The sequence below is a fragment of the Halichoeres trimaculatus genome, unplaced genomic scaffold (genome assembly GCF_033239565.1).
Source record: "Halichoeres trimaculatus isolate MK-OKI-2021-1 unplaced genomic scaffold, fHalTri1.1 fHalTri1_scaffold_4, whole genome shotgun sequence".
NCBI classification, from domain to species: domain Eukaryota; kingdom Metazoa; phylum Chordata; class Actinopteri; order Labriformes; family Labridae; genus Halichoeres; species Halichoeres trimaculatus.
Genome location: NW_027437182.1, coordinates 24,778,854 through 24,805,128, shown reverse-complemented (window position 1 = coordinate 24,805,128; position 26,275 = coordinate 24,778,854). Strand labels below are relative to the sequence as shown.

Below are 26,275 nucleotides of genomic sequence, written 5' to 3'. Positions count from 1 at the left end.
TCAGCCCTCTCCTCTGTGAAGGCACTGAGCTGGGCTGCATTTTATCCTGGGCAGGGCCAGCATCTGGGGGCTGGAATGGAGAGGGTGGAGGGGGGGTGGGGCCACTGCACTCATTCATAAACATTTCAAACAAATGAGAAAGCCTCAATAAAGCACCATCCTCTTTCTATTATCTCACAAAAGTTATTCTCCAAAAAAAAGTCTATGAATTCACCTGAGGGTTTTATTTTTCCTTTCTTTTCCTCCCCCCTATTTCTGGCCACAGACACCTGGAAAGACTTTACATCACCTTCCGATCCCATGACCTCGACAGTCTCCACTTGATGTGAACGGTCAAGCCTTTTCAGTCAAATCGACTCCATAACTGTCCGTTTAGCCAACTAGGAGACGTTTTTTTGACACCTTCCCTTCTCTTTCTTCTCCGAAACCACATGGGGCAAATTAAGGGAGCCTTTCGTTTTTATGGCTGCTGGTTTGAATCATCAAGCGTCTGCAAAAACAGAGCAGGTTGCAGGAGTGCCACTGGAGTTAGTCCAGATGAAGTCTGATCAGCTTTTTTAATATATCAGCCCTCTCTGATCTTCACCATTTAATTTGGGAGGGCAAAGCGGAAATGAAGAACACCTTCTTTGTGACTTCAAGCACTCCTGTCTTCTTCTTTTTTTTTTTTTACAAGCCATGATCTAAACCTGTTTAGAGTTAGGCATTAAAACTTAATCAACTTATTCTAGTTAACAGGAGTGAGAGTTAATCTCACTCATGAATAATTTTTTTGTTGTAGCAACCTTGGATTTCTTAGTGGTGGGTCATACACATTTTTGACACTATATCCCTGTAAAAGCTCATTAAAAAACATGCTGGTGCAGCCACAATCACTGATTGCACACAATCAGACAGGATTAAAATGATTAGGGTAAGTGACTGGCTTGCAGCAGGGGCAGAGTCATCTTTTAGCTACTTTTCTTCCTTAGTAGTCCATGTATCCAAAGAAAAAAGGTTCGGTTAAAAAAAATAAATAAATAAAAAATATTTAGTCAATCAACTTCATGGGGCGATGGTTGATTAAAGACTCAGTTTCAAATGAAAGGTGACCAGTGTAGTGGGGAAAGTCTTGAGAAACTGGTTGTTGGCAAATAGTTATGCTTTTTAAACTTATCAAGACTGAGCATAACTATTTACTGTTGCTGTTTACTAGCAGGATTGCTAACTCCAAAAAAACAGGTGGTTCCACAAAGTGGTACACAGCTTCACAGAATTTGCACATTGCTGACTTAACTGATTGTTAAGGAGGTCATCACACAGGACGAACGTTTGCCATCTGGCCTTTATTCCTGTTCATTGTAAGACGTCCAACAGTTTAAAATCTGCACAGTATATTCAAATCAAGCTTGTTAAACTATGCCTAATGTTTAACAAATATGTGTTTATGATTTGCAGATATACAAAGAGTTATTGGTCTTAGAAGCTTTTTGCTTCCGTTTGAAGTCAGAGAAGTGGAGTATTTTTTGAGGTTTCAAAGAATCAACATCAGCATTTTGGGAAGTTTTCTGGAGAGCAAAATTGCTTCAAGGCATTTGCTGAAACTCAATCCCAAGACCTTTAAATTGATCTTGTATTACAGATACCTCCATATGAGTGTGCATGGTAATCTGGTTGCAATGTATGCAACTTAAAACACATAATTCATTAACATCAAAACAAGTTTTTATAAATCTTGAAGTAAAATAGGGAAAGATGCAGAAGTTCCTACATGGGGCTGTCCACTTAGTGGTGGTATTGACCTCCTTTTTTAAAAGAGCCACTGTTGCAATTACAAGTACCACCCTGAGGCTCAGCTTGTCCAGCGCTGAGGTGTGTTTGAGTAGTAAGTGCTCAAAGAGGGTGACAGTCACTTCACACCCTTTAGCTTGTTAACTGCCCCCAGAGACTTGCTGTCCCCCTAGACCCCATTTAAACCTAACCATCATAAAAAAGCTGTGAGAGAGAGACCAGTCATTTCTTTCTCCCAACTCCCAGCTCCAGCCCCCTGATCCCCCAAGCCATTCCTGTCTACCTTATGGTATGTTCAGGTCTTTGGTGCTCACCAGGCTCCTCATCAAAGCACTTTCAGCACAGATCTATGTGGGCCCTTCGTAAAAATCACCCTCTTTCACCCTCAATTAAACCATGCTGCTGTGTCTGTTAACTTCTGCTGGCTTTCCGGTCTTAACTTGTCTTTTCTCTCCTCCCGGTTCTGTCCTTGAAAGTTAAATCTAAGTAAGAAACTTTAAATCACTTGAACTAGTGATTCAGGGAGAGGGATGGAGCATGCTGGGAATGTGTTTTTTGTTAAGTGTTGTATGAAGCTCCTTCCTCATCTTCAAGAAAACCCCAACATGTAAATAATTTGCGGGACATCTGAGTGCTTGCAGGCTTGGCAAAGTAACAGTGTTAGGCTCCATCTCCTCATATGAAGTGTAATCGGAGGGAAGACTTCTTCAAATTAAACAAGATGTTTGAATATTGGCCGTAAGGCTCCATGATAAACAAAGTACAAGATGATTTAAGGAAATATGTGAGGCCAGTGGCGTCATATCATCAAGTAGAATATGGCACCTGTGACAAAGTTACTGTTGACACGGTTCTGAGGGAGCAGGATTTCTCAGGGGCTGTTGACACGACAACGATTTTAGGGTCTAAAGTATTGTTGCATTTCAGCCTCACGTTTACTCGTAAACCTTATTTCAGTTGGCCTAAAACGCAAACTTTTCAAAACAGCCTCCAGAGTGGGATTTTTCTGAGACGCTGCCGATACCATTGCCATGTCGACAGTAAGCTGGCGTTTTCAGTGGAAATGCTGACATCACACTACGCTTTACGCAAGCGCATACAACAGGACAACCGTTCTGTTGTTACGATCGTCGCTACGGTGCCATGCTTGTGCTGCTCAATCTGTCGATCTGCTGACTGTCTTTCAACAAAATGTGCATCTGTTGCTCCACTTTTGCACTTAGTATCCCCCAATACACCAGATGATCAGCTCAACTCTACTTTGGTGGAGATTTCCCCGAAGCTGCTTCTGGACAAAACAGTTATAACGCCAGCTATAGGTCTGGCATGCTTACTACAGCATTTTTAGCCCTTCAGCATTTCCGTGTTGTCGCAGATTTTTTTCACTGCGTTTTAGTGTTTTTGGATGAAACATTGTCTTGTAAACAGGGCCTTACACTCTCTGTGAAGAGCAAATGCCAATGTTAAATTAAGATACACAACAACCAGTGCTTCTTATTCAAACTCTTTACAGTCATGTAGAGAGAGTAGAATGACAAACAAGCTTTTTTATTATAAACAAAAAAAAGTATTCACAAATTTGATCTCTTTGTAAAATATCAGTTACAATTATTTACACTATTTAAATGTTCAAAGTCATTTAGGTTAGAGCTCCTGTATGTGGTTACCAGGCTGTCTGAAATAAGCCTGATACCTATGTATGATGTACAACAGCACACAAGACCATAAGCACAGAGATAATTAAAATGTAGCTCATTTTGATGACTAGAAATACATCTTTTGGGTGAATGTCCGAAAAAAATAGTTTATGACAAAAAGCAGGTTGAGTGGGACAGGATGTTGTGCACAGAAACCATCTAAAATGTCCAATGACTTTCAAAATAAAACAAACTGTGCGCAAACCAGATCGTATTTAACTTGACCACAGCGATAAACTGTCATTAGAATGGAGCCAGACCAGAAGTGAACAGGCTGGAGGATTTACAGCCAAAACAAGAACGAGAAGGTTGGGTTAGCATATCACAAGTCATCAACAGCTATGCACAGCCATGAGACACTAAAGCATGCAGTGGAAAGTGCGGCAAAGCAACAGTCAGTGGTAGGCTTTGTCACCCAAGAAGTAAATTTGATGATCCCTCTTTGTCGAAGTGTAATGTTGGCAGGTATGTGTGTGGGCAGCGGCAGCTTGCGGGGGCAGGGATCTTCGAATCGTCTTTGAATAGTTACGAGTGAATATTGAAAAGCTCTTTTGCTTGAAATGCCCATCCCTGATGGGTAGGCCTAGGTATTCGTGCCCCGCACCTTCAAAGTGACATGAATTAGTTAGGAAATCCTTATGCAATGACTTCACCATGTCAGCAAATCTCATGAAGATCCCATTCTTTATAAACAAGGAAAATTTTAATCAGTATACAGACTCTGGGATCTCTACAACATACGGACATGTAGCAGTAGGAAACTTGCATACACGTTTACATTTATGTTCAAGATATGGGAAAGCTTTATTGAAAAAGCAAGTATAAAACACACCAAGAAGTGATATGTATTCAAACCAGTCATGGAAGACATTATGTTCATTACAAGGCTGCTTGATTTGAATAAAACATCATCAAATATGTTGTTTCAGTGCTCTTTCTTTTCCTCTACCTAGAGTACACAAAGTGGTTGTTGACCCCTCCTAAATAAATTTGACTTTTACTTTAAATGGAAGATCTGCAATTATTTTAAATTGGGGTGGTGTCAACTGCCAAACACACATGCAACCAAACCAAACCAAAACCAACCCATGATGTTCTGCTTCTTCCTTATTTTGCTGACATTCCCTGTAATTGAAATCATACAATCATTCTATGTACTGTAACTTCTCAAAAATCAGATCCGTTCCTGAGGTCAACAACAAAGTTGGGGCCTCATGTGAGTGTCAGATGTGGCTGCAGATTGCTTTGTGGTGTCTTGGAAGCAAATGTTGAGGCTCTGAGCTCAGTGCTTGAGTTAGAAACAAACATAATGTGTTTCTTTGTTAGATGAGGTAATGGGCAATCTCTTTCAATGTCACAGTGCGCAGCATCTATCTCGAAAACTACAGTAATTTATTAAGTTCAAAGTTTTTCAAACATTAATACCCAGTTTACGCTTAAGATAGTTTAAATCTACTGCTAAGCTTGTCTTTGCACATTGGAAATATCATTTTGAGGGGTTGTTAGCATGCAAAAGTTTGCTAATTGGCCCCAGATTGTAACTACATCTGAAAGTGGTGGGAGTGCCAGCAGCTTTGCAGTTATTCTGTAACAAATAAATAGCAGTAGAACAAATTAGAGATTTGATGTGATAAATGATGAAGGAATCAGTCATATGTTGTGCACCAGATTTTGGCTGTCAATTGTATAGCTGGTAGGGTCAATTAGTCAAAAACAAACAAAAATGTCCATTTCAGCTATATCTCCTGTAAAAAAACAAAAATACAGATTTATTGAGCTGTATCTTTAAAGCATCATGTACCTCTGTCAAAATCTGAAAAGAATTATAGATATTTTGTCACAAGGAAACTGCTTTTGGGCTCATATCGCCACCTCTAGTGCCTTTCAGCTAGCATTAGAAAAATGGATACTTGATATGGATTCTTAAACCATGGTCTGGTCTCAAGCTGTTGCAGTTGGCCTGATGTATGGAGCCCACAGATTTTTTTCCCCTGACTTGAGTTTGAGTCGCCGTGCAGTGTGGGTGTGCCCTTAGCTGGGAACACCACTCTGTGAGCCAGGCACCCAAGGAGGATGTTCTCAAGTTGGGGAACCTAATCTGTCCCAGCAGGAATCCAAGCGGCTCTGTAAGTGTATGAATAGAGATAATATCTCTATAATGAGGCCTGTTTTGTACCATCAAAGTCTTCAAAAGGGTCTGAAACCCGACCTCCCTCCTAGCACTGACAATCCCTCAGTAATAGCTCCCTATTATTAATTGTTTTGCCTGCTTTCTAAGTCCTTGTCCCCCTCATTCTCCCTCTTGCTGCTCAAACATGACCTAGTGTTTTTATTTGTACTGACCTTTTTCTATCTGAAAGTTACAGGTCTCTTGTTGTTTTTATTTCTGTGAAATAAAAGTGCTGCAATCCACATGTTTTTTAACTAGCAGAGTTACAAAACCCACATGCTGGAATTATCTAAAATGTATGATTCATGAGGAGTAGATTTTCACAATTTCTGACCATTCTGCAATTTATCCCTTCGGCACGTTTAACACTGCTTGTTCCTGTATTAGTCCCAGCACAGGTGTCCTGAAAACGACGAAGCTGTGTGCTGTGGTTGGCTGACAAACATCCGGACGAGGTTAAAGGAACTGACCAGACCACCCCAACTCAGCCCCGCTGAAAACATGGCCCTTTGCATATCCTGCTTCGTGACCATTGTCTATTGTCAGCGTCAGTATGATAAGTGGGCCATCTATCTGATGCTGTGGAGAGTTCTGAGAGATCCAGCCTCACAGTTCTTCACAGGAAAGCAAGCGGAGATCCACACGACTGATATCGTTTGATGAAAAAAATGTGACTTGTCAGGGATGATTTAACATCCGCACACTGCTAATCTGAGAGATCAGAAGCAGAGGATAGAGGACACAGACAGAACAGGATGATGGTGTGGAGATGAGAGAAGCACTTTTCCACACTTGATGCCACAAATCTTTGCTGACTCAGCATTTCTTCAGTCTCCTTAAGAGTGCAGTTGCTTTTTTCTGAATACTGAGATTGACCAAGCTATATAGGCATCTGATGTATGACATTTCTCTGAAATAATCTGCGAAGATACTGATTATGCTGTGACACATCCTGAGACATTGTAACAGACTCACTGATTGAAGCATCCTAAAATACTTGTTTGGGGGAATCCTGTAAGAGCTGTGTGAGTCACAGCATCCAGTAAAGGCCTGAAGGATCATTCTGATGTCAGTCCTGTAATGGACTGTAATGGATGTAAAGTGAATGATACGATGACTAATATTTTGTAATTAGTGTTTGTATCAGTTATTAAGAAGTTTGCAGCAGACGGTAAAAACTACTTATGTTCTGTGCGTTTTGGCAGATGACCAAAAATGTAATTTATAAAGAGAGTTTAGCAAGGTTTTCAAATTCAGCTGATACATGATGTCTCCGATGTCAATTAAGTGGAGAGAGCATTTAAAGAAAGTTTCTTAAGATGTGTTTTTTTTTTCCAGATAGTGACAGGTCACTAATTCCCTGTAAGTGATGCAGAGGAACACACAAGAGACTCACACGCACACACAAACACATGCCAAAGGCATTTACCAACACAAGCACCTTAGAAAGAAGTGTCTCCATCAAAAACAGCCCTCTCTCCATCTGTTAAACAAATAGGGAGCCCCTACAAAGGTGTGCAAAAGAATCCCCATGATCAAAGTGTAGGAGAATGGCAGCCTTGTCCCAGCCTGGGCCATTATCAGGCCCCATGAATGCCTGTCTTCTCCTCTTTTGTCGGCCGGGGCATTGACAGTCACTCACCCGGCAATGACTGTCACACCAGCGCAAAGAGCCAGCCGCCGACAGGGGCCAACCACATCAAACGAGGCTGTCAAGGGGCCCTGCTCGTGAACCGTGGCAACAAACACCTCCTGATCCTCACCTACAGCTCAGCAGCAGACACCCACTGCTGTGCTCTCAGCTACTGCCTCCACTGAGAAAAGATGTACTGCCTGGACCTCATTTCCCTCTATGCCCCCCCCCCCCCCCCCCCCAATCAACTCCCACCCTCTCTCTTTCTGTCAAGTAGTGCTTGTGTTAACCTTCAGCCTGCCGAAACAAAAAAGGGCTGCAGGAGTGTTTGAGAATACTTTATGGATGCCTGACAAGGGTAGACTGAGGCTGCTCGGGGTCAGAGAGTATACAGAATGGGAATGAGATACATTATGACTCTGAATTTGGAGCTGAGTCAGTCAGCTTTTACTACGAAAAGTCTAATATCAAAAGTTAGGTAAGAAAAGTCCTTTTAATGGGTCCTAATGGTTACTGTGGTGAAAAATGCACAAGTTGCACAAATTTTCTACTCTACTCTCTTCTATTTTTAAATTGAACTAATGGAGATCCATATAGACCCCATGGACAGTGATTCTTTCAGCTTATATGTTTGTATGCAATTGAACAAAAACTGTTAAAAAAAAAAAAAAAAGAAAAAAGAAAAAAAGCAATTCAGTGTTTTTTTTAATGTTTTTGGAAAATTTTAACTGATCTGTATAATTTACTATTCTATGGTACCCTCTATGCTAACAAACCAGGGATAAAACATTGTGAATGCTATATTACAATAACTTCAAATTAATATTAAAGGTCCATCTAAACATTTAACATGGATGAACCAATTAAGGTCTACAGAGATAAGTTACTTTGAGCGCTGGGCAAATAAGACTAATTTTTAAGACCAAGTTTTTTTTGGTACATGTTATAAACAAGAGCTGTCATTCATAAATTACTGAGGGAATTTTGAGTTCTTGTGTTAGATTCTTCATACAGCTAAGCAAAGCAGCAAATCTTGAACAAAACATTTACCTTTATCACCGTTGGACTTACTTTTTTTCAATTTGGTCTTTTGGTTGACTTCTACTTCAAGTTCTCTTTTATTAATTGTGGTGAGACTGCCACCTGTAGGCTGAACATTTTGTCACCACACAATGCTGCACGACTAACAGGATTTGGAGTTTTCAAAACTAACAGGGATGAAGAGAAAAGTCCAGGAAATAGACAGTGATAAATAGAAAGTGGCTTGTGAAGTAGTGATAAATTATAAGAAACAATTCAACGGACTTTGGGCAAAATTCAAACTTTTTGGTGTGCATAAACATTTACCTGTTAAAATCGCATGTCCCTTCGCTCCACTCCATGGTACTTTACGTCAGGAAATATGTAACCCCAGACAGGATGCTAGATGTCAAGCCTTGCGGAAGGTGTATGCTTTTTTAATTGCTAAAAAAAAAAAAAAAAAAAAAAAAAAAAAATTACATACAACAAACTTTAAAAGGGACCCTGTCTGGTACCATTGTCAGGAGATAAATTTCTTTTTAGTCTTAATTCTGTCCCCAGACAGACTCTGTATGTAGTAATGGCTAATCACATTATGCAATGTCTTTTCAAACAATAAATTCACGTAATTTAGGCTTACTCTATGGAGGGCTCCTTAGCTAATATTGAATAGGACATTTTTTTTCCAGAAGAAAATTATCCTTAAATCAACGAAAACAACAGCCCAACCCCTCATATTGAGATGCTAATGCTATAATGAGTTTGTATTTCACATTACTAAATAAAAAGATTATAAGTCATGATTATAACTGACAATAATTTAAAACTTTACTTTTTTTTCTACGGGCGAAAACCGGCCTTCGTAAGTCTTCAGCATTTGCGCTGAAGGAAAAACTTACCTTGTAACCACAGTCTGGCTTGAATTGCACATTTTCTCAAGCGTATCTGCTCGGTTTCTCCTAAATCTATTATCGATGCCTTACTCTTCGATTCGCTCTCTGCTTTCAACTACCCTGGTCTGATTTAAGATGGCGGCCCAGTGTTGAGTAGTAACGCGGTTATGGATTATTACATGTCAACATGTCACTTCTTCGGGTATGTGCCTTTGCCAAATGTCTGAATCGTCGAAATTTATTTGAAAAGTGTCCCGTCCGCGTATCTTTCCCCGACCGCTGTCAAGTGTGTGTGTCTCAAAGAGGCGGTGCAGTCAGGAGGATATCAGGTAAGCTGAAGGAGACTGTCTCACTTTGATATCACAACATGCCAAGTTACAGTGTGATGGACAACTTCAGCCAGTCTTTTGTCACATGTTGTGCCTATATGTTTTTGATGAAATGATAAGATGTAAAGTTCGTCTGGCATATGTCGACATGCTGTGCTCTTTAAAGCTTGTGAATATGTTTTATTACTGAGCCCAGTCTAAGGTTGTTTTGTTTAAGGGCACACATTTAACACTTGACTGGTTTTGCTGCTCTACCAGAATGATTTAACTTTAGCCTTTTCTTTGTGTTTAATTCTAGTACAAATCAAGCTGACAGAACTCAGTTTCTAGAGAAACTGAACTCCATCCACGGATAGTCCAGTTAAATGTATACTACTAGACCATCCATGGATACAATTTTGGATATTGGCTTCTTGGTCGATGTTAATATTGACAGCAGGATACTGGTCAGCAATAGTTTTACTTTCTGTGACATATAATGACTGTTTGTGTCTTTTAGAAACTCCATTTCGACTCCAAAGAAGAAATGTTGCATTTGTAAACTCAAAGGCAGAGGAAGGGAAGAAACGTGTGCTGGAACAGTTCCAGTTGTTAGACGGTATGTCCATCTAAACACCCAGTTTTTATGCTGTCATTATTATAATTGCCATGTTAAATTTACATTTTTTCCTCCCTTTGTAATTTCACTAAAGCGACTGGTAACAAGAATTTACTTCATGGGGTTATATTTTACCAACCCACCCTTACGAAAGAAAAATATATTGCAGCATATTGGAAAATATCATGTCACATATCAGGTAATATATTCCCATATATGAGATTTAGTATTTATATTTTCCAATGAATTGCAATTAGGGCTGAGTACCTTTCACATTTGAAACGATACGGTACCAATGGACGGTTCCTGGCAATTGGTACCGGTATTCAACAGTACCAATTTTCGGTACTTTTTAGGTGTTCTTGTAGTACAAAGTATCAATTTGTTTAATAATAAAATATAGTTGTTTTTTTAAATTTAACGTTTTTATTCCTCAATATGTAACCTTGCAGTGCTGTGTTCATGTCCAGCATGGTAAATCACCTATTCTTTCACTTCCTCACAATCACAAAGATGCATTTAGGTACCTACACATGGTACCTTTTGATTTTACATGAATCGGTACCCGATACTTTTGACAGAATTCAGTCGGTACCTTTAAAAGTACCTAAATCGGTACCCATCCCTAATTGCAATATATGGAAAGCGGCAATCATTTGTATATTTTGCAATATAGTGCAATATATTTCATGAATATATAACATATTGTATATGTGCCCTCAATATATTATTCCATGTATATCATAATATATCAATAATATATTACAATACGTTTCAAAAATATATTGGTACATATATTTTTCTTTCGTAAGGGTAAGCTGCTCCCATCTACAGTCCATTAGTCAATGAGGAAAACTACTTTCTTAATCACAAACGGACAATATGTTAAGAGAATTTTGAGCATATTAAACAATAAAAACTGGCAGACAACAAGGATCAATTGAATTAAGTCATATATTTTACTGGTAAACAAAGTGGTAAACAAACAAAGGGCAAAGTGCAATTTACAGGAGCTGAAGAGGTAAAACAACACTGCTGAATTTTTCTTTTCTTTATTTTTCAAATCATTATTTTACAGTTGTCTTACAATCTATAGGTTTTTAAGTTCGTTTTGATTGCTGTTAACCAAGACTTCTAAGGAATGAATTACACAAGTGATAAATGTTACGCTTATTGGTTCTGAGGAACCTCATGATCTGGTATGACTTCCTACTTTTGAGCAGCATAACTTTTTCTGCATTTTTCTTTTCAAACTGGTTCAAGTAGAATGAGGCAATATTTTCCCACTATTTTTTTTCTTTCTTTTTGTTTGTGACAACCCCATTTCATGTTAAGAGTGTGTTTGAGGCTTTTTTCAAATCTATTTTTTCTGTTTCTGTTTTTCTTTTCCAGTGCTTGAGGCACGGATCCACCAACTTCAAACTGATGTTCTTGATGTCCAACATGCAAAGGTGCAGTTTGTCAAAGCCCATACCTCTGGAAGGGGGGGTGTATCTGGTAAGGCTGTCAAAGGTGGCCGCCAAGAAAAAAATGACTTTACAAAATCTAGACAGACTAAACCTGACGTTACAAAATCAGGACAAGCTGGTTCTACAGTGGGTCCAAAGCTTCAGCCCAGCCGGTGGATGGAAAAGTTGTCAAAGGAGAAGAAAAACAAACTTAAAAAACAGCAGAATGTACTGATGAAGTTCCAGGAGAAATCACTTGGCAAAACCAAAGGCAGCAAAAGCAGCTTGTTGCCCCCTGGAACATCACTAAAGACGATTTCTGGCACATCTAAAAAGACTGTTCCACTGATGGGGAAGAGCAAAAAGTTTGCTGAAGAGATTCAGGATGCAACATCTACTGCGACAGGAGTGAGCACAGCCATGCCACACAAAGGATCTAAATTAAAACAGAAAAAGGCTAAAAAGCAGGAGCAGCGTGATGAAGAGAGCCTGGCCAAAGAGATTGCTGAGGTGGAGGAGTTGGAGAAAAGACTTAATCAACAAGCAGGACAGTCAATATATTCAAGTCAGCTTGAGTGCCAACAGGAAGACATTGGAGGAACTGTAATTAGAGACCTCCAGATGAGCATCCGTTCTTACATGGAGGCATGTGTGTTTGCTGGGGATACTGAAAGGGCTCACTGTTTCATGCTCAGCCAGCACAAAATGATGAGCAGACGAAGACTTCTGGACACAGACATCTACAACATCATGATGAGGATGTGGGCCAAGAAGGTGAGTGCAATAACAGGAAAAAAACTCCTCAGGGATGCTATTTGTTATTTGTTAATAGAAGAGAGTTCCATTGTGTTATGATTTGTTTCATAATCTTTGGTTTCACTGGCGGCTGACTCTCTCTGTTGTACTGTGGCACTACTGGAAATAGTGCTGTTTGAATCATTCCTAGCAAGCCCTTGGATTTTATACAGTAGTCTATCCAGATCACTGTGAATTAGCCAAAAGTGAGTAAGTAGCTAGTCAAGGGAGAGCACATTGATTATGTTGAAGATTTTTTTTAATTTTTTTTATTAAGCTTCATTTACTAAGCTGCAGTTTCTTGTGTATCAGTAATCAGTGAGTAGAGAGATTTTGATGAATTTGGGTTAACACTTTATGAATAAACATTTCTGTGTGTGAAAAGCAACATATACATGTCCTTTGCTTTCTCTTTTCATTAAAAGGGGATACTAAACCAGATTGGGCGCATGTTCATCCTGTTAGATGAGGCTGGTCTGAAGCCAAATCTGGGATCCTACTGTGCTGCCCTGGAATGTATGGGCCGCAACCCCAACTTGTCCCCAAAGGTTGTTACAAGGTATGTTTGCAAACACAACAAACATGTGCACAGCGACACATCCACACATACAGCAGCCACAAAATGAGCATATGAAAGTTGAATTGAACAATAAGAACAGACAGCACAACAGACAGACCCTATTTCACATCAAACTCAAGTCTTGTTTTGAAAATGCTAAAATTCTAACTTCAAGAAAATAAAACTTTAAACAATAGCTCAGATAATAAAGAAACAATAAAACCAAGATAAAATATACTCAATTGCCAATAAAATACTGGGACATGAAATTTTACAAAAAGAACCCTGAGTACTTGAGGACAATATTGGGGTGCAAGTAGTGTTAAGAAAAGTGCAGAAAGAAGTCTTAGATGCCAACAGAGGTAGGTATGATAAGTGCTAATGGCATTCTTATATGAGTAAGTAGACAGTGAGGGAGGATTATGGATGTTTTGAATTGAGGAGCAGCACAGCTCTAGGCATGAAGGTCTTCCTTGCCTTCTAGCTAGAAGTTGTGAGAAGAAAACAACCATTTGATAGATGTGTTTTGATTTTCAACAGATAATAGATGGGGGGTTGTATGATGGTGCTTTAAGACAATGGGATAAAATGTAGATGTTTTAAGTGAGGTTGGTACAATACAGAGACTCACCAGCAGGGGTCATGCTATGCTTGTGCTTTATTTATGAACACACCTTGTTTGTTTCCAAGAGTCTGGTTTCTGTGATTTAACCTCTGATACAAACAAATGTCAACATACATGATTAAGCAAACAATTAATTTACCTTTTCCTTTTTTTTTTTTTTTTAGTTTTAAGCAGCTGGTTCTTGAGCTATTTCTTGAACTGACAGTTACTTGCAAGCTGAAGTAGATACAAGGGACCTTGTTTTTTGTTATTGCTATAGTTTGAATGGTCCAGGCTACTGAAGATCAATTTGGGCTGTAGGGTTTTTTTCCTTCTATGTGAGCCAGCCAGTGTTTTGTAAAGAAGTTGAAGTACACAGTGATTATTCACAATTGAACACAATACTTGAGTCAAGTTTTGTTCATTATGGTACATGTGTCAAAAAATAATCAATAGTGTGTTTTAGATTCACAAGCCAGAATGGCAGGTGGTCACTTCTGATGGAGCTTGATGAAAAGTATCACTTTTGCTTTTTTCTTGAAATAAATGGCATAACTTTGAGGCTTTTTAACCTAATTTGTCCACTTTAAAGATGCGGGATTACAGTGTGGTTGTTCTTATGTCTTACCATAGACATAAAATGATTCACAGCACAACTGTTACATGAAATAAAAGACAAAACTACAGAACTATTCAGAGCTTTTCCTGCTAACTGGTGAGGGTAGAAGTCACAAAAGCTGCCACCTCCATTGTATCAGATAGGACTGGATCAGTTTGTAAACTAATACATATTTTTATATTATGATGGCTAGTAGCATTCTGATTTTATTTAAATTTTATTACATGCTAAAAAATAATGGATGCAGTGTCCTGATATACAGCCCTGTAGACAAATGTTGGCTCCTGCAGTGTTCTTTACCAGATTAGCACAGTGGAGGTTGGTAATATGAGAGAGAGAGAAAAAACAAACACAGTAAGAGTCACTTTACTCCCCGTAACCTTGAGTGTCCTCTTCAAAATCAACACAAGAATCTGTTCTGCTGGAGATTTCAACCCTGTGTTTGTAATGGGATGAGATAGTTTTTCATTTTTTCTCTTTCATGTTAGTTATTTTGTCTGACCAACAGTTTAAGCTCAGCACTGTATGATTCACAATTATCTTAACATCAGTTTAAGTCCTTTAAATGTCTTTTATGATGGTCAAGTTGTGAGCTGGGTTATATCCTGATAAGTCTTTTTGTTGTCTAGTGTATCATTCATAAATGAAGCCCTGCTTTTTTTATTTTGCTACAAAGCAGTGTTAATGTTCAGTGTTTCTCCTGTATTGTGCTTACAGGTACCAGTGTTCCTAACACATTGAACCTCTTGCTGTTTCTTTACCCTGTAGCTGATGATGTAGCCATGGTAACCGGGTTTCCTGTCTTCTTTTTTTTCTCAGAGGTTTTTGTCAATGGGAGAGGTTTCAGTAATAATTATTGAAGCAAAGAGACATTTAAAAATGTTTTGGTTGATACAGAATGCTGACACAGGGGCTAGGACTAATGATAATGTTACATAAAAGCAAAACTCATCTGCCAATTTTTAATCAGGGGAAATCTTGACCCTGTTGGGTATCAACTGTAATCAGGTCATCCTGAGCAGTTTCTCTCCACTGTGATAATTGTAGTGGTCATAATCCAGCCTGTCAGCCCTACACACAGACAAAGATTGTGACAATGATTTTTAACTTGAGCAGTTGAGCCTTAATGGGCGCCACTCACAGCTTCAACGGAAGACTTTGTGTGCCCGTCTGAAAGCTGCCAATATCATCAGCAGGCAAGCTGCCTAGACAGTGGCGGCTCTCTTCAGATTTTCTTTTTCTATTTTTTAGGATTGAAAAATGAGTCAGCAGTTTTAATAAGGAGTTGATATGGCACATGTCTCCCTTTTTCAAAAAATTCTCACAGAACATTGATGAACCTATATTTTTCAGATTAACCTTTAGCCCTCATCATAATTTGCAGTTTGCTCAAACATTCATTGTTTGTTTGGCACTACACACTCAGGCTAATGGGTATGTTGCCTCAGCTGAGAAAGCTGTCACGTATTGTTGTTAAAGCTTGGGTGGATTTTTGACTTACAGGCTGCCTCTGATGTGTAGGCAACCCTCTCCTTGCATGTTTTTTTTGCATTGAAATATTAAAATATAGGTGTCTGCTGATTGTATATGTAAGAGCTTCATCAGCTTTGGTCACGTTGAATGCTAGTGCACACACAGAGACAGGGATATCGCCTTATACAGCATGGTCCAATAGCGAGGCAGGTGGCAGGGCAGTCGGGTTGGTGGGTAGGTATCAGGTTGGTCCATCGATCACTGTAAGCTGATGCTTTCATGACATTGTTGTACTGAAGTAGTGCTCAGCCTCTGACCAAGCAGCTTCTCTTTTCTTCTTGATTCAGTGTATTTTCCTTGTCTGCTTAACTCTGTTGTCATCTGCTGCATTATGGCCCGTTTGCTGTATTTCTTTTGAGTCACACTTGCCTCTGATGTCTCTCATCTTGCCTTCACTGTACTAATCTTCCCCTCTCCTTTGCCCTCCTTTCTCTCCCTTGCACACATACACACATTGATTCACACGCACACTTATCCCTTTAAGTTTTCCCTTTTGTAAGTGCTCCGTCCTCCAGAGCTCTTTGCTCCCTAGGGTGCAGCAGAGCAGTCACCAGGCTGATTATGCTCTATCTTTCAACCTCTCTACTCTCTTTGTTCTTGTGGACCACACTGGCAGCACCCGGACTAATCCCCTCTTTGTTCAAGGCTCCCTCATGTACTTGCACAAAATTGCACATAGCATCACGAGAGACTCCAAGTCAGGAGTGAAATTACCAATAAAATTTGACTTCTTTTGCTTTCTCAAGATTCATTTCTGGACATACATATCATTATTTAAAACTGGAGACATGTGACAGAATATTGTAATAAAAGACTTTCTTCATTCAGTTAATCCCAGCACAGACCCAAGTTCACCTCTGATTACATTAAGCCAGAGGAAGCTACTGAGCCAATGTTTCCTCCAGATGGTAATTAGTGTGCAGTTATTTTTAATTGCCATGAGGAAAAGGTGTGCAAAGTGAAACAGAGCTCTTATATTCTGCACTCGATGACAAATGGGTTTTCCTTCTTTCTGTCCTCTGTCTTAGTCATGCAGTAATGACATTAACCTCTAGAGTGCAGTCTAACAAAACATGTCCTCCAGGGTCCCTGCTGTTTGATTTGTGAAGGCTTTTTTTTACCCAAATGTGAAGTGAACTGACTTTTTTTGCTGTTGGAAACATAATGTTTATGTTGCTGAGAATAAAATTAAGACAGAGGCTACACCCTAGGTTTAAAAATTGTGTAAATAACTTTATGACATTCAGTTATTGTGTATTGTGTAATGTGTAATGGAGGGATTTTAAAAGTATGTTTTTAACGTGTGATGCCAATTTTAATGAAATATCGCTTTTTGTGTTCACATTGGGCCAGGATTTTTAGAGATGAAACACTGCTGTAATAAATTCTTCTTAAAATATTTAAAAATGTTAAAAAATCACCACTTAGCTTGACAATAAACCAACATATATAACTCAGTTTAGCACATGATTTATTAATCCTTTGGCCCTCAGGTGCCCATTCTCTAAGAGCAATAATAGTCAGCTTGCAAAATAACAAATTAAACAAGAAGGTATCATATATCAAAGTGGTTAATGGCATTATCATGTGATTACACTTATTTGTATTCAAAGACTAGTCACATATTGGCATTACATGCATCCTGCAGTCCACTAATGGACACTCCCCTCCCCTCTGTTTCTCTCAGATATCGCTTAGAGATTCTATTTAAATAAATATTTCACTGGTGTCGCCAGAGCTCATCTGCCTTTGGATCAAACCATACTTTGTGTCTGGCAGAAAGGGCTGTCGATGCAAATGCTTGAATTAATATTCTGCAACTGTCACTCAGAGAAGGGGAGACATATACAATGACCCGCAGACAGGGGAGTTTATTTTTAAGCTGAATTAATCAGAAGGCAGACATTCATATGATTATCTTAGTCACATTCATCCATCAGTATGCAGGTCAAGAGGTTTTGAACTCTGAACTCGTGATCAGCTTCTGAAGAGTGTTCAATCATATTAACCGCTATCTCTGACGTAAATGAAAATTGACTCCTTATGTCAGCTATCAGAGCTGTTATTGCTAGCTTGTTTTGTGCTTGATTTGAACAAACTGTGGGCTGGAGTTGGAGGCTCTGGAACACAGTCACCTACTTCCAAGGACAAGAAGTCTAAAAGTCCAGCAATATAATTTAAAAACATGTTTAATCTCATAACTTCTCAAGTTTTTCTTTATATCACAGATGTTACAGTAGTTTTGGCTCCTCTAACACACTGAGCTAACCTGAGAAAAAGGGGAGTGTTTGTTCGCTCAATGCAACAGTTTTTTGGTACTTGTTTCTTCTTTCCAGTCATTTTGTCCAAATCTTAAAAAAAAACTATCCAAAATTAAGTTGATTTAGATTTTTTTAAACTGATGCCCAAGCATGTCTTATGTCACTATGATCCCCAGGACTCTTCAGATGAAATGGATAGAATTTCTAAAAACCTGTCCCTCTTTATCCAGGTGCCTGAGCCAGATGGAGGAGACTGGGTTTACAGTGGATGATGTGTTCAGCGAGTGTGTCTTCCATCAAGATGAGAGGGACATGGTGCTGAAAGCGGTTCGCATTATCCAGCCAGATTATCAGCCCCAACTTATCAGCCCAACCACCAGCAGCGAGTTCTATCCACCCCTGGTTCAGGACTACTACACACAGGTATCACAGACTAGTTTTGACATTGAGGAATAACTCATCAATACAAAGTTTTTTAGGGTCCTCTGTCGTAAGATGAATTACAGTAACATTAGGTCTTTTAATTGGTTGAAAAAAAAAAACATTTCTGTGGACATTTCATAGTCATGATCTGCAAAAAAGAACCACTGAGCAGAAAACCTTAAGGTACAGCAGTGTTGATTTTAGAGTATTTAGAGCCATAATCGTGAAACAAAAGTATACCATGTGGCTGACTGATAGAGAATGTTAAACCTTTGGGGTTTGGTGCTGTAGTTTATCAGTGTTACAGATCATGCTTTACCATGAAAACTTTTTAGTCAACCCAAAACATAATTAAATCAGAGTGACTGTTTGTTCTGTTTTTGAAATACAAATGCTTTTGTTGTTACCAGTTTATCATACTCTTTATATTACGTATAATCTTAAGGGGGGTTGTTCAATAGAGTGGCAACTTCTAACTGTGAAACCCCCACAGGGGTTATTTTTTTAAGACTTAGTTTTGTGTATGTTCTGAGAGTCAAAGCCCCAGCAAACTTGGAAAGCTGTCTGGAGGCTCCAGCGTGACTACCAAAGATTTGATTGTCACCCCTTCACAGCCAGACAGGCACTGTCCTATTTTTAGTGAGCCAGTTCTGCTTTCTAATGGGTCCTCCCGCTTTCCCTGCTTCCCCACCTCTCACCTCTACTTCTCTTCCCAACCAGCACCCCCTCCTGATTCTCACATGATTCATTAACGGGTTCTCATACAATTGCAGCACTTTTAGCCTCAGTCATTGAACCCTACTCAGCAGGCCTTTACCTGAGGGACATTTTGCCAGTCCTCTCCACTGTATCTTTTACTGACTTTACACTATCAAGCATTCATTTAATGAAGCTGTAAAGGAAGGCCAGATGGTCAACTGTGACAGTCTGATCTCCTCCTCAAAAAAGAAATCCCAAAGTTTTGTTCCATGCTATGGAAAGTGTTGTTTCACAAAACACTCCAGTATAGCTGCCCCTTTCATCTGGGAGCATCGATGGACTAGATTAACAAATCTAAGCTTTCTTCTGGCCCATTGGATACTCCACCCCCTGTATTTTTTTTTAAGTTATTCCTATGATTGTCCCAGGTATTTTTTTTTGGTTTTTGATAATTCAAGTGCATCTGCTTTTTTTTCAACATACAATCATTCTGCTCTTAATAATAATAATAAAAAAATCCTAATATGTATCCTGCCTTTTCTGTGTTGAATAGAAAAAAAACCCTTAAAGAAAATTGTGGCAAACAATCTCATCACTGGGTTAAAAAACAACTACATCGCCAAACAATTCTAGTCATGTTTCAGATAAGATGTTTCACTAAAATTGCCTTCTTGAATGTGTTTAGTGGGAAAGGGATGTCATCTGATGCTGATGGATGTTCTGTGTGGGTTCGTCTCGACCTCAGTTCTGCTTTTGTCACCAACATAACTATGTCATAATCCTGGGACTTCAGAATTGATTGGGCATATTAGATTTAGCCCTGGACTGTTTCTCCTCATACCTTGTAACCTTGCAGCTGTGGTCTTTTTTGTGAATGTGTACAAGATCTGTCTCTTTTGAAGTGGAGTACCACATGGCTCAGTTCTGGGTTCCTTGCCATTTTCTCTGTACCAGCTTTCTCCAGGATAAATGACACACAGTTTTAATATAGCATACCATATTTAAGCAGATAATTTATAGTTTCATTTCTCATTTAAATCTAGTGAGGCCATTTAGTTGTCCAGGTTCCTAGGCCGTCCCAAGGCTTTTAGGGACTGGACTTCTGGGAAGTGCTTCTCACCACTCTTCGATATTTGACAGTCATGTTAAGAAGCCTGCTTTCACTTAATTTGGGCCAAGAAATATCAGTGAACTCAGCTGTTGTCTCAATTGAAAGACATCAGTTGTTCTAATACACCTTTGTATCCTCTTGCTTTGATTATTGTAATGTTCTCTCCACCACTCTTAGCACATCTGTTCTACAGTAAATCCCCATCACTCCCACAATGATAAAAGCCTATCCTGATATCTCTTTATTGGCTCCCTGTTGCTTTTAGGATTCAGTTCAAAGTCTCACTCTCACCCTAAGAGCCTTACACAGTCAGGCCCCAGAATACATCACAAAATTGATTCTCCCATACTCATCAGTCCAATCACTGAGCTCCGCTTCACTACACCTGCTGTCCGTCCCCCAAACATAACCTTAGACTTCATAGTAATCATACTCTTGAGGCCTTAGATCAATTTTCTGCCTTCTTCTTTGTACTCGACCAACTTGGACAAACTTTGAAAAACTGTTATGATGTTATGTCAATGCTCAGTTTGTCCTTTTCTGTTATATTGGTTGTTTTTTATTGTGCCTTTTTCTCTTAACATATATTTTCAAGTTTAAAATGCCATTTCTTTTCCCCTATTTCTATTTTTTCTGTCTGTGTTTTCGTGTTGGTGTAAAGCACTTTGTGACTGTGTACCTACTTACAAATATGACTGACTCTGTCTGCTTAGGTAGGTTGATCTGATGACTGAAAGGCTGCCCAAATAACTGGTCAACTAGATAACAGAGGAGCAGGCTGGATGGTCTCTAGGGGTTTTTGAGTCAACGTTAGCAACAGACACAATTTAGATTAGAATATTGTTTTTTAGGGTGATATTTTTTGTTGAAGCTGGTGCTAGTCCAAATGCAGTTTTATGTAGCTTCAAACTACATTTGGAGATTTTTCTGGCATCCTGTCATCATTTTATGGGAATTTGCTTCTTTTTGTTCCCATTTTACTCAATAAAAACATTAAAAATAAGATTTGTAAGCTCTTCAGTCTGCTGGTAAAGTCTTGTTGAACTATCCAGATAATATATAACTCAGGCAAATAGTATTTTCATAAACTCACTAACAGCACCAACTCCATTTAACAATATTACAACACAGTCCAGTATGTGTTGCTTCTCTTTATCAACCAGAACTGTGCCAGCACTTTGTCTACCCACTATCAGCTGACTTCATCCTGTTCTTCTCTTAATGAGGTGTTAACTTCTTTGCTCGTTTATTGTTCAGCTCTTTGCTCTTGTAATATTGTACAAGAGGGGTCTGCTGAGCAATTTATGTGCTACACTATCTCAAGCTTTGCTCTGGCTGCTGCCCATGAATGATGCCTCTGAGACCTGATTTACAGACCATCTTGTCGACTCTTCTTTAAGCCAATAAATGCTCCAACCTTTTTTGCTACATTCATGCCTGCAAGCATTTCATGGTTTGTACTGATTACACACAATGGTATTGTTACCTTGGCAAGGTTGCTTCAATCAATCAATCACTAGAAAGCACGATGAGTTTTATGTGTAGTTTCTCAATCTCTGAAATATGTGTTGCTTTTTCACCACCATGTTAGTGCATTGCTTTGGGTTGGTTTTGCATACCTTTAAATTTATTCTAAATTAAGTCTATTTTCACGGAATATGAGATTTAGAAGGCTTTATTTGCTGTATTTGTTTTAGATTATTCAACCTCAGCAAGGGCTCTGATACTCACTCCCATTGCTGGTTCTGCATGAAAATGCAGAACCAGCAGGGATGAGAGTTTGGTATTAGAAGAGCTCCAGTTTCTGTTTGTTGTCTGAGCAGCATTGTCCACCAGTATTACCTTTTATGCAGCGAGGCAGCACTTTGGGGAGCGAAAAGGGCAGTGTGCATCGATTGTAATGTAATCCTGGAAGTCATCAGTGCTCATAAAATGAAGATTTGGATTTAATTCATGTCTTCAAATAGATGTCTGCGCCCAAGCATGTCTAACAAACTGACCCTTAGACATCTTTACTCAGGACCAATGTGTCATCTCAATTAACAAGTTGCTAGTAAGATCATAGATAGGGATGGGTACCGAATTTGGTACTTTTAGTGGTACCGACCAAATTCTGTCCAAAGTACAGGGTACCGATTCATGTAAAATCAAAAGGTACCATGTTGAGGTACCTAAATGCATCCTTGTGACTGTGAGGGAGTAGAAGAGTAGGTGATTTTCTGTGCTGGACATGAACACAGCATTTCAAGGTTATATATTGGAGAAAAATAAGTTAAATAGAAAAGAATTAACATTTTATTATTAAACATACTAATATTTTTACCACATCAACACACAAAAGTACCGAAAATTAGTACTGTACCGTCAAGTACCGATCTGATTGCCAGGTACCAGGAATCGGTACCATATCGTTTCAAATGTGAAAGGTACCCATCCCTAATCATGGATATTGCCAACAGAGACATTAGAAAGCCCTGAAACTGGGAATAATCAACTTTTATTTTGCACTTCTGTGATACTTAGACAATGTTTATAAAACTGGAACTCTTCTCTTTTGAATTTCATTGCTGCACTGAAAACTTTTCTTAAATTCTTGCTTCAAGTAGTTATCTCACAAGTATCAAAATTGTGAACTCACAACTTCTGGTTATCAAATGGTTACAGTCAGAATAAAAGTAAATTAAAGGCCACATTCCCAGTCATACTGTTTTGTAAAATAAAGTTGCGTTATTTTTTGTTTTTTCTTTCTGTCTCTGACTCTTCACTGTTGTTGTGCTTCTATTTGTGTTTCAGAGGGCAGACCACCAGTACCCCAAACTTGACTTCACTTGTGAGGAACTTCAGAAACGTTTCAAACGTCAGCTCATCATGGAGCAGGCCTCCAAAGTCACCATCGACTCTGTGGAGGAGTCCAAGCCTGTTACTGAAAATATGGCTAAAATGGTAACGAGCCTAAATGCTGCTTTTCTTTATCTTTATTACAGTTGCAGTACTCTGGCCTATTTAGAAATTGGGATATACTGTACAGTAACTGTTATGATTCATTTGAGTTTTCAGTTTAGGGAAGGTTTTTAAATAAAAAAAAACTATAAAGGACACCCAAGCATCAGTAAACCTTGGAGCCTCTTGTTGGAATAAAAACTTTTAGCCATAATAGTGCCTCTTTAGATTGCTAAACAGCTGCAGGTTGTTGAATATCTTATCATGCCGGCTCAAATTTTAAGATGCAGTGAAGCAGACTGAGGATGCGTATTATCTTCTTTTGTAACCCTGTTGATGAGTCGATGATGAATTGACATTTAAAATATTTTTTATATACACTGTTAGGTAACCACGGCCTGATGAGTTTAGCTTCTCTTCCCTGCTGATGTTAACTTTGAAATGATATGCATTTAGGCCTCACAGGTTAGAGGAGGAAACATATTATCCCTGCGGTGTGCCTTCCTTCTAACTCTGGCATTTGCAGTCCAGCCTGGCTCGTCTGCCTCTGCAGATGGGCTACGTGGGAAGCGAGCGGGCTGAGAGTCCCTGGTGGTCAGGAAGCATTTACAGACAGACAGGGCAGAATAATAATGTATTGTAATGGAGGCCTCTGGAGGGAATGCAGAGTCACCTCTCCATTCACAAACCAGACTGTGTCTCTGCTCCAGTCGCACCAAGTTAAAGTCTTCAATTGAAAAGTGAACATTAGTTCCTGCAGTCCTGAAGGGAACATGCATACAACCACATATCTCTATGAAAAAGCACATCTACTTGTTTCGTATTTCTTATTTTTATCATCAAATGATCTCTTTATCTAAGAAAAACAGCGTGGTATCCAGATTTTCCTTTCTGTTTGACCAAATCTTTCACTACATCATGACTTCTAAAGTGGTGCTATGCTTGGCACTACTGCATTAATCCTGTGCTGTAACTTTTAGGAGAAGTTGGTATTCTGCCGTAATTCAGACGCAATGTTGTGGCATTGCTAGTTTGCCTTGCGATTAGGCAAACTTTCCATAACTGCCAAATTGCACTTGTAATTTTATGGTTATCATAGACAATGAATTGATTTAGTTTATTTGTTATCTATCAGTTGACAATACCCTTTTATTGACTTGTTACGCCCCAACTTAAAGGTGGCCCTATGGGACTAACAACAATCCATAAATGAACCATATTAAGAACAGAAGTAAACACCTTAAACAAGTAAAAAAGGAGATTTATAATTAAAACACTAAAAGAATTATAAATCAAACCTCACTAATACAAACAAGACAACAAAAATCCCCAATGAGAGGCAGCAGGGCAGCAGTCCTCAGCTCAAAATACCTCTCTCTACTGCAAGCAGCAGTAGTGAGCTTTTCAAAGGCCAAGCCCTGGTGAGCCTTGTTGATAATCAGTGGCCTCACCTGGAAACAAGCAGCAGAGACGGGGATTACAGAGAAACACACAGCCATAACAGACTGTACAGTCTGAGACACAGCTTTTGCTCATGGACTGTGTAAAACATGGACCAAGCCTCCGCGACGTCACCCATCAGTTCCTGAAACAGTGAAATGAAGCCAATCAGTAGACGCAGCCACATTTGCTATGACGCTGGTTGTGAGTTTTTCCTTGAACAACCACAGGGCGCCCGCCAGTCACGTGACCTGAGCTGTGTCTCTGACTGGACAATCAAACCATCCTTATAACTTCTAAACCGCCAAGTTAGAAACAAAATCACTCACCTTTTTTTGAACCAGGCTGTAAATATGCTTTTTAAATGCGGTAAAAGTCTGCTGTTATGCCTGGTGTGAACGTGACTTCCGGTCTCTCTGCAGTCAGCTTCAAGTGGATTCTCAACGAACAGCGACTTTTAGCACTTCTTCATGGGCTTCATTTTTACTAACCAGATGTTGCCCCTTGCTTTGGCCTTCATGGCTAATTTCTAGCTCTAGTCCCTGGCAAGTTGTCAATAGACAGCCTGATTGGTTGGATTTAGCGCCCCCTCCTGTTTCACACCTTACCTTACTGCGCGCACCATACTTCACTATATTGTACTGTATCGAATCTTGTCCTATTGTATTGTACCCTATGGTATTGTGACTTATTGTATTGTAGAATATCTCAGGTAATATTACTATCTCCATTTCTTATCGTAAGCTGTAAACAGCCTAATATAGCTAAAGTTATGCAGAATTACTGTCTTGTTTTGGACAGAGGATAAATAATACTATCTCCTTCAAAGACAAATGCATCATATCAATTTATTTTCTGTAAACTAGAAATCCAGAAAGTTTTGATTTGAAAGCTTTTTAGGAACCTCTTTTCAGCCCAATAAGTCTGTGTCCTATTTGTATTTCTCTCTAATAGATAGTGTGCTTTCTACTCTATCACCTAGAGGTTTTTGAGTCAAACAAGCCAAACCATCAAATTGGATGCAGGCTCATGTTGCACGACGCACGTGCCCAGTGAGATCTCGCTTCATCTTTTTTCTGCTTCACAGTTTATAATAACTTTCCATTGTGTCCATGTTGTGTATAATAAACAAGGAACACTGCAAGATATTTGCTTTCTATTTCACACATTCTCAGAGGGTTCCCTCCCAGCGCACACAGCCATGAAATGAATTACTTTCAGTTTTGTTGTCCTTACAGAGGAAGCTGCTGGCAGATCAGCGGGCACAGTGGCAGAAGATCCTCCTCCAGGCACTGAGGGAGACCAAGATGATCCTGGCTAACACCAGCAACAAGAACTACAGGCCTGACCTTTATCCCTATCTCTGCCTGCTGGAGGACAAGGAATATGTTGACGTCATGATACACGTAATGCAACTCTCTAAGACAAATGCATTTGGCTGACTACAGATTTACTTTACTCCAATTTATGAAGACATGTGTAGTTATGTCACTGTTACGCTGCTTAGAATTTAAGACACAGTCGTACAACACAACATGACCAATGTGAAAAAAGAGCTCAAAACACAAATCATGAGGCTGACAGTGACAACAGCAGCAAAAAACATCAGGCTTTGACTTTGGCAGCAAAGGGGTGCACACTTTGATCAGAGACCTTATGATTCCAGCACAGACAAATACACAGGATGTGATGTTAACTCTGAAGAGACTGTTCTCACTTTGATTTCCCCTCTG

At 39.3% G+C, this 26,275-nt stretch overlaps 1 protein-coding gene across 2 annotated transcripts in view; it reads left to right on the top strand.

Moving 5' to 3' along the window:
- The first annotated feature begins 9,255 nt into the window (after positions 1–9,255).
- Positions 9,256–26,275, top strand: part of polrmt (polymerase (RNA) mitochondrial (DNA directed)) — a 55,515-nt gene continuing 38,495 nt past the window's right edge. The window contains exons 1-7 of one of the 2 annotated variants that reach the window (XM_074668024.1): positions 9,256–9,512; positions 10,012–10,110; positions 11,503–12,332; positions 12,779–12,912; positions 18,160–18,352; positions 22,956–23,105; positions 25,781–25,948. In XM_074668024.1, the coding sequence (XP_074524125.1) occupies positions 9,371–9,512; positions 10,012–10,110; positions 11,503–12,332; positions 12,779–12,912; positions 18,160–18,352; positions 22,956–23,105; positions 25,781–25,948 (1,716 nt within the window). In that variant the 5' untranslated portion in view covers positions 9,256–9,370. The remainder of the gene's footprint in view (positions 9,513–10,011; positions 10,111–11,502; positions 12,333–12,778; positions 12,913–18,159; positions 18,353–22,955; positions 23,106–25,780; positions 25,949–26,275) is intronic. The other variant, XM_074668025.1, reaches the window with a different exon arrangement.